The sequence below is a fragment of the Bufo bufo genome, chromosome 3, assembly GCF_905171765.1.
Source record: "Bufo bufo chromosome 3, aBufBuf1.1, whole genome shotgun sequence".
NCBI classification, from domain to species: domain Eukaryota; kingdom Metazoa; phylum Chordata; class Amphibia; order Anura; family Bufonidae; genus Bufo; species Bufo bufo.
In genome coordinates this window covers 698,267,327-698,276,666 of record NC_053391.1, presented here as the reverse complement: position 1 = coordinate 698,276,666, position 9,340 = coordinate 698,267,327, and the positions used below count along the sequence as shown (strand labels likewise).

At 44.4% G+C, this 9,340-nt stretch overlaps 1 protein-coding gene across 1 annotated transcript in view; it reads right to left on the bottom strand.

Moving 5' to 3' along the window:
- Positions 1 to 882: 882 nt before the first annotated feature.
- The window catches only part of LOC120994224 (ecto-ADP-ribosyltransferase 5-like), a 54,194-nt gene continuing 45,736 nt past the window's right edge, over positions 883 to 9,340 (bottom strand). The window contains exon 5 of the mRNA XM_040422671.1: positions 883 to 1,452. Coding sequence (XP_040278605.1) covers positions 1,364 to 1,452 — 89 coding nt within the window. The 3' untranslated portion in view covers positions 883 to 1,363. The remainder of the gene's footprint in view (positions 1,453 to 9,340) is intronic.

The window sequence follows — 9,340 nt, the reverse complement described above, 5'->3', positions numbered from 1 at the left end:
TGCTAATTTTCTTCCCTGGGGCAGATGGGATCTTCAAGCAATACAATGAGATATGTCCCACAGCTAGAAATGTCCGACATTGGTTGGAAGAGCATGACTTCCAAGACCAATGTCGGACCAAGAATTCCAGATATTACCCTGGCCCTCTAATTCTCCAGACTTAAACCCAAATCAGCATCTGTGGGACCACTTTGTTGGTCATGTTTGCCCATGGATCCTCCCCATACCCCCCTTCAGCATCCTTGGGAACACCTTGATGGTCGTGTTCACTCTATGGTTCCCCCTACACCCCCACCAGCAGCTGTGGGATGCTTTGCAGTCATCATGGCTTCAGACACCTGTGACAACCTACAATGACCTTATTGAGTCACTTCCACCCTGTCTAGCTGCTGTCCGAGCTGCACACGGTGGTTACTCTGGAGATTAGCTGGTGGTCAGAACGATGTGACTGGACTGAGCATATCCTTAGTATTTAGTGGGTTACTGATTATATTCCTGGTGTGTAGTACATCAATTCTTATATCCCTCATGTATAGTGGATCAGGACGTCTATCCCTGGTTTGTAGTGGGATCATAACCATTTCTAGAGTGTTCGTGGACTGTTAGGTAGATCCCTAGTAGCCCATATCTGTCCAGGTTCTAGGTGGCCATCCTTCTGCAGATTCTTCTACTTTGGGTGTTTTAGGTCTGCACTTTATAGGACTCATGGAGTTACATGTTGTACCATTGTACATCTGTGTAGTAATATGCAATGAATAATTAGAAATGAACATCGGAATATATATTTCATACATACAGAGTACTGGACTCATTAATTGTGAGCTCCTGTAGACACTTAGTGCAGCAGATACAATGAAGAGCACCATCACATAGTCCAGTCAGGGACCTGGTGGATTCTATTAATGGTTATTAATGGTGGTTATTAAGATTTTACTCCACTATATATTTGTTGAAATATCTATGAGAATCCAAATTTACCCATTACATTGCGATAATGAGATGGCGTGAAGATCACCCCCATCATTGTATAGTATCTCGCATTTCTTCAAGCACATTATTATATAGACAAGAGGGTAAGAATCATCCAGGGTTAGCTGAGGTCCATCACTGGTCATCCCTCACACTACAAGTAAACCCACCTGTGTATATAAAACGGGGGCAGGAGAGTCTGACAGCAGCGACACAAGAGAAATGTAAAACCTCCATCAAATGTAAGATCGTCCCAAGTAACAATGGAGACTGGAGTTGTCAGCAGAGACCTGAAGGATCCAGTGGTGAGGATTTGTAGATACCAGACTTTTTAAATGGAACTGTGGTAAAAAGTTCTTCTGACCAGGACAAAGGTCTGTTAGGGTAAGTTTCTTCAAAACAAATTGTTCAACCACAAATATAACATGACGACCAATTCACTGACAACAAGCATAGTTTTTGATTTGCAGAAATTTCCTGAAGCTGAAAAAATATAACATGGAAAGAAGCAAAAAAGTAAAGTCAGCATCATATTAAAGCCTCATATGTGCAAGAATACAGGTATTATAATACTTATACAAACGGAAAATGCAAATGTGATAGCACTCTGCAACCAGCACTCTGCCCTCTATGCTGGATGAGGCATTGGTGTACATTTTGGCCAAAGCGTAATAAGCCACTCACCACGTCAAGGTCGTCTCTATGGAGTGGTCCCTAACACTAGTTCCTACCTGTTTATGGGCCATGACAGCCACACAAAGTCCAGGGAATGCAGGTCAGCGTGCACGCCAAGCACACTCTGCTTTTAACCCCGTCCGGTGCCATTACAGCTTTCATCGGATCCAGGGATGCAAGTACCAACATGCATGCTGAGCCCACCATATACTTCTCCTGGAGCCAAATGGCTACTGGTAGGTGCTATATAAGAAGACTCTGTTTTATACATTTGCATTTTCCGCTTGAATATGTATTTCACCATAGCGATGTGCACCTACATATAGGGTTGTGCTGACTCAATTCCTCACATTTTTCTTTGTAGTATATATTGGAGGCGTGGCGATCTCCTTTGAGTCATGCACACCTGACCAGTTAGTCTGCCCTGGAGGCTGGTTTTAAAGTCAGTATAAAACTGAGTCTGCTTATATAGAACCTACCAGTTGCCATTTGGCTCCAGGAGAAGTATATGGTGGGCTCAGCATGCATGTTGGTACTTGCATCCCTGGATCCGATGAAAGCTGTAATGGCACCGGACGGGGTTAAAAGCAGAGTGTGCTTGGCGTGCATGCTGTACCTGCGCTCCCTGGACTTTGTGTGGCTGTCATGGCCCATAAACAGGTAGGAACTAGTGTTAGGGACCACTCCATAGAGGCGACCTTGACGTGGTGAGTGGCTTATTACACTTTGGCCAAAATGTACACCAATGTCTCATCCAGCATAGAGGCAGGGCAGAGTGCTGGATGTAGAGTGCGATCACATTTGTATTCTCAGTTTGTATATGTATTTCGCCATAGTGATATGCACTACATACAGGTTGTGCTGACTCAATTCCTCACATTTTTTCTTTGAGGTATTATAATACTGCCTCCTATGTACAAGAATATAATACTGCTCCTATGTATAAGAATATAACTACTATAATACTGCTCCTATGTACAGGAATATAACTACTATAATACTGCTCCTATGTACAAGAATATAACCACTATAATACTGCTCCTATGTACAAGAATATAACTACTATAATACTGCTCCTATGTACAAGAATATAACTACTATAATACTGCTCCTATGTACAAGAATATAACTACTATAATACCGCTCCTATGTACAAGAATATAACTACTATAATACCGCTCCTATGTACAAGAATATAACTACTATAATACTGCCTCCTATGTACAAGAATATAACTACTATAATACTGCTCCTATGTATAAGAATATAACTACTATAATAACTGCTCCTATGTACAAGAATATAACTACTATAATACTGCTCCTATGTATAAGAATATAACTACTATAATACTGCCTCCTATGTACAAGAATATACCTACTATAATACTGCTCCTATGTACAAGAATATAGCTACTATAATACTGCTCCTATGTACAAGAATATAACTACTATAATACTGCTCCTATGTACAAGAATATAACTACTATAATACTGCTCCTATGTACAAGAATATAACTACTATAATACTGCTCCTATGTATAAGAATATAACTACTATAATACTGCTCCTATGTACAAGAATATAACTACTATAATACTACCTCCTATGTACAGGAATATAACTACTATAATACTGCTCCTATGTACAAGAATATAACTACTATAATACTGCTCCTATGTACAAGAATATAGCTACTATAATACTGCTCCTATGTACAAGAATATAACTACTATAATACTGCTCCTATGTACAAGAATATAACTACTATAATACTGCCTCCTATGTACAAGAATATAACTACTATAATACTGCTCCTATGTATAAGAATATAACTACTATAATACTGCTCCTATGTACAAGAATATAACTACTATAGGGGGGCGGAGCCGAGCCACGCTGCTGAATGGCCGCACGAGCTTGAGCTCCTCCAGCATTCCGGCTCATTCGCCCTATATAAGCTTATAATTTGATTGATTATGGGGAAACCTGGTAGAGAAAAGAACAGAGGAAGCTCAGAGTCCACCCCACTGCGCTCCAAACAGCCAGAGATGGAGAAGTTTCTCCGGAAAACGTCGAGGTTCACGGCGCAGAAAGGCCCCAATATGGCGACGTCTGCTGCACAGGACTCTGACGCCGGGGAATTATCAGACGCAGGCAGCGGCTCCGATGTCTCGGACAAGAGACCCAGAGACCCACCTCTCTCAGAGCGAACCCTGCGCCGGGTCCTTGAATCTGCCCTCTCGCCCCTGAAACAAGACCTGTCTGATATCAAGGACGACATGAAGCATCTGGGGCAGAGAGTGGTGGCGTTAGAAGCCACTCAGGAGGCCATCATGACATATGAAAGTAAAGCGTCGGAGGTGCTGGCGTCTCACAAGGCCTTGCTAAATGATGCCTTCCTGAAATTGGAAGACCAAGAAAATCGTAGCCGCCGGCGCAATATCCGCATCCGCGGCCTACCTGAGTCGTTTGCAGCGGAGGCCTTACCGACAGTGGCACGTGAATTGTTCTCTAAGCTGCTGGACCCTGACAGAGCGGCGGGAATCGTGGTGGAGCGCATACACAGGGCGCTGCGCCCTAGGCCTAAACCGCAAGAACCGCCACGTGATGTAATCTGTGGCTTGTTAAGTTACGTTGATACCGCAGCCATCCTCAAAAGCCAAAGAGAATTAGAGGTACTGGAATACGAAAATACCCCGATCCAGATGTTCCAGGACATCGCGCCATCCACCCTGGCCAAGCGGCGCCTTCTCAGGCCTCTCCTGGATATCCTGAGAAAAACCTCGACCCCATTCCGCTGGCTATACCCCTTTGGGTTGGCGATTTCCAGGAATGGTAAGCTACTGACCGTGCGTTCACCTGCTGACCTGGAATCTGTCTGGCGGTCCCTGGACGTTCCTCCGATGGAAATCCCCTCATGGTTACCGGCTGACCAAGATGGCGCCCTCCCCATACCACCTCGTGTCAACGCTTGGCAAACAGCGTCTGCGGGCAAGTCGGACCGTTCGGGACGCAGCAGGATGGAAAGGGATCCCACCTGATTAGAGGTGTTTGTAAGCATACCTTGCTGATATTTCTACCTCCACAGAATAGGAGATGACTGATGCTCACCTATGTGTTATACAGGTTATTGAAGGCGGACATGATCTTCCTACATTTTCAATGTTTTCTACATTTTTAGTGTTTTATTTTTGTGGCCTACTGGGCTCAATGTTATGTTTAAAGGGCCTTGTGCCGTGTCATGGCTGCTACAGGACGCTACCTCTAGGACATTGCATTCTGTTCCTCACTGCAGGGCGATGTCCGGATAGATTAAGATGCTGGACACATCTTTCGTTTTTGGTCTCTTTTGTTCAGACCACAGGTGCTTTACTTGCCCCCTCGCCAGCCCAATCCTGTCTCGGCTGGTGATAGGTAGAGTGCCTAACCCTCCTCGGACGGGTATCTTGTCTGAGTCACTCATTTGTCAACTTGACATGTTTAATGTTCTCTTACTCATTTTTTGTTCTTTTGTACTTCCCCTACCTTTTTTCCCTTCTCCTGCTCATATCATCTGTGTGCTCTTCCATACTTCCATGGATGTATTATGCATTTACTCACCTGAATGTATGCAGAAATGTCTTCTATAATAGTCGCCTCACTAAACGCGCACGGGCTGAACGAGCCATGTAAAAGGTCTCAAACTCTATCTCTCCTTCTGAAAGATAAGGTCTCTGTGGCCTTTTTGCAAGAGACCCATTTTAGAACAGGCAAAGTTCCTAAACTTCCCCCCAAGAAATTTGTCCAGTGGTTTCACAGTACTCATGATTCCACCAGTAGAGGGGTTAGTATAGCTGTGCATAAATGCCTCCCCTTTAAGCACTCAGCTATCTTAGCGGACCCTGAGGGCAGGTACATCTTTGTAAAAGGTTTACTGGGCGAATCTCCAGTGACCTTTGCTAACTTATACGCTCCCAATAAAGGCCAAGTACCATGGCTCGTTCAGACCCTTAATGCGTTGTCCTCCTTCTCTGAGGGCTTACTAGTTTTGGGGGGCGACTTCAATGTTGCCCTGGAGCCAGCGGTGGACACCTCGGCGGGCAGACCCTCAGTATCTTACAGGCTCCTGAGAAGATTAAAAATTTCCCTGAGGAAACTTAAAGTATTAGATGTCTGGCGGGCCCTAAACCCCAATGGCCGAGATTATACTTTTTATTCACATGCTAAACTGTCTTTCCACAGATTGGATTACATTTTCCTGTCGAGTTCTCACGTGCGTAATGTCTCTGGAGCCCGGATAGGTAATATAACATTGTCCGACCATGCCCCTGTCATTGTTAATTTTTCCCTGTTTGGACCACAGAGAAGGGAGCGCTTGTGGCGTCTTAATGATACCCTGATTCTAGACCCCAGACATGCAGATAAAATTAAGGCCTCAATATCTGAATTTTTCACGCTTAATGATGCCCCAGAGTCGCCTCCTTCTCCTTCTATATTATGGGAATCCCATAAGGTGGTCCTCAGGGGGGAGCTTATAGCTTTGGGAGCTTTTTTGAAAAAACAAAGGACACTAGCCCTGGACGCCTTATTGGCGAACATAACCCGTTTAGAATCCTCCCATAAGGAATCCCGGGCTATAAGCACCCTAGCAGAACTAACTGAAGCCAGAACAAAACTAAAAAATCTATTGAATGTCACCTCAGCAAAGCTGGTCCTCCGTTCCCGATTTAAGGCCTATGCACATGGGGATAGAGGAAACAGACTGATGTCGGCAATTGCCAAGAAGCAGTTCTCTGACTCCTTTGTTTCCTCTATTAAAGACTCCAAGGGCAAAATACATAAGTCCACTCCAGATGTTGCTAAAGCATTTTGTGCCTTCTATGAGGCCTTATATAATTTGCCACCCCCTAATGGGACTACACCAGGAGATTTATCCGAGGCTACTGACAAATTCTTGCAGTCTCTAGATCTTCCCTCTGTATCCCCATTAAAAACTTCCCTCCTGACTAAGCCTATTTCAGATTCGGAGGTGCGCAAGGTCCTTATGTCTATCCCATCGGGCAAAAGCCCCGGACCGGATGGATTTTCCATTGCATACTATAAATCCTTTCAGGATGTGTTAATCCCACGTTTCAGGAACTTGTGCAACTACCTTCTGACAGGGGGGTCTCTCGCTCCTCATTCCTTATTGGCGCACATTACTGTCCTCCATAAGGAAAACAAAGATCCAACATGCTGCAGTAACTATAGGCCAATATCTTTACTCAATAATGATGTGAAGTGGTGGGCGAAGATTCTGGCTACCAGGCTTCAGGATGTCCTCCCTGACATTGTACATGAGGAACAAGTAGGTTTTGTCCATGGCAGACAGGGGTCGGAGAATACGGTGCGACTTCTACATCTTGTGAATTGGGCCAAGAGATCCTCTAAGCCTTTAGTCCTGGTGAGCACGGATGCGGAAAAAGCCTTCGACAGGGTCAGCTGGCTCTTTATGTCGCGGACCCTGTCGAAGTTTGGCCTCCCGGACCAGTTTATTAGTGCTGTTAACACCCTTTATTCGGCCCCCTCTGCCATGGTCAAAGTCAATGGAGCATTGTCCCCACCATTTCGCATCACAAACGGGACAAGACAAGGGTGCCCCCTCTCCCCGGCACTGTTTGTACTGGTCATGGAAACCCTTCTGTGTAAAATTAGGTCAGATCCTGCTATCAAAGGCCTTCAGATTGGCTCGCAAACCCATGTTACTGCAGCATTCGCGGATGACCTTTTAGTCATGACCTCCAACCCTGCAGAGGCCTTGCCCAAGTTGTTGAATACTTTTGAGGATTTTGGATTTGTATCCAATTTTAAAATAAATTATGGGAAATCCATGGCACTTAATATTTCATGTCCCCAATATGTAGTAAATAGTCTAAAACGTGCCACCCCATTTACCTGGGCCTCCAGAGACATTACATTTTTAGGAACACGGGTTTCGGCCAATATTCAAGATCTAGCCTCCCTTAACTATGCTCCACTCCTGCAAGAGGTTCGCACTCACCTACAGAATCTGAAACTCCCTTTTGTTTCGTGGATAGGGAGGAAAAACTATCTGAAAACTTTCATTCTCCCTAAATTTCTTTATTTGCTGCAAGCCATTCCCATATGGTTGCCAAACTCATACTTCTCAGAGGTCCGCCGAGTGTTCACGCGCTTTCTCTGGAATGGCAAGTCTCCACGCATTGCCTACTCTGTCCTTACAAGGGACAAGAAGTTTGGAGGCTTTGGGATGCCTGATGTAAAGTCATATTACACTGCTGTTCAGTTATGTAGATGTATATCTGCCCTGACCCACAAATCTAACTCTCTTTGCTCACGGCTCGAATCTGTACTACTCACCAGCCAAGATCAGCTCACTCTATGGGGTGTTAGGCCCTTTTCAGCCAATCACTACGCCTCTTCCCCGGTTTGGAAAGGAATGCTAGTAGAATGGTCTAAAATGGTCAAATCCCAGCAGTTTAGCTTTCCTAACCCCTGTATGCCTCTTAAATTGTTACAGAGCTATATTCATCCTTCTGTGTCAAACCCCTCCGGGATTTGGTCAAGGCTCGCTGGTTTGTCCCTGCGGGATGTCCTTCTCCCAGATGGTAGTTTGCAATGGGATTTAATAATGGATCGCCCCGAAATCAAGTCAGCTCCTTTTTTCCACTTAGCAGACTTTAAGAGAGATACTAAGTTATGCGTAGTGAACTTTGCTAGTAATAGCTCCCCTTCCTGGCTTGAAAAGAAAGTCTTGGCCCCTAGGCCTCCTCTTAGGCCATTATCCCAGATGTATAAGGAATTGCTTTCCTCTTTACCTCCAGAGCTCGGTTATGTGACTTCATGGGAGCGAGAGCTTTCTATGATCCTGACGGAACCAGAGAGGGCCTTTGTTTTAGCCCACTCTCATGGCTTCAGTCGCTGTGTAAGAGTTCAGGAGAATTCTTTTAAGCTACTAAGTAGATGGTACAAAACTCCTGAATTCTTGCACAAACTAAATCCTGAGGTACCTGAGGTGTGCTGGAGATGTGGCATAGAAACCGGTTCATTATCACATATCTGGTGGTTCTGCCATAAGATTCAACCGTTTTGGAAATTGATAGAATCAACGATTAATAGCGTTTGCAAAACTAAAGTCCTATTAGATGCCAAACTTATCCTACTGTGGTGCCCTAATAGCACGATAACCCCTGCTAAAAATAATCTCCCTACAATGCTGATCACAGCTGCGAGATTACTGGTTCCCCTTTTGTGGAAAACTGATTCCCCACCAAATCTAGATATGTGGACGGACAAGGTAGATCATGTCTACCGCTTTGAGGAACTGGCGCATTGGGAAACAAACTCTCGCCATTGTTTCCTAAAGCTATGGTCCCCATGGAAATCACACAGGAATTTCACATGATAGAGCAGGATTCCCTCACTTCTCTGCCCCCTCCCCCACCTAACCCATTGTCTCCCCCTCCTCCCCCTTTTTTTTCCTCCTTTTGATGTTTGTTTTATGGTGATGATGATGATGATAATCGCTAGTATTGTCTACACATGACTTGTATGCTGGATAACTACTGTAACTTTTAATGTTATGATACTGATGTCTTATGTAGGCATGTGGCCTTGTTTTCTTACCTCAATAAAAAGAAATATGGTTAAGAATATAACTACTATAATACTGCTCCTATGTACAGGAATATAACTAC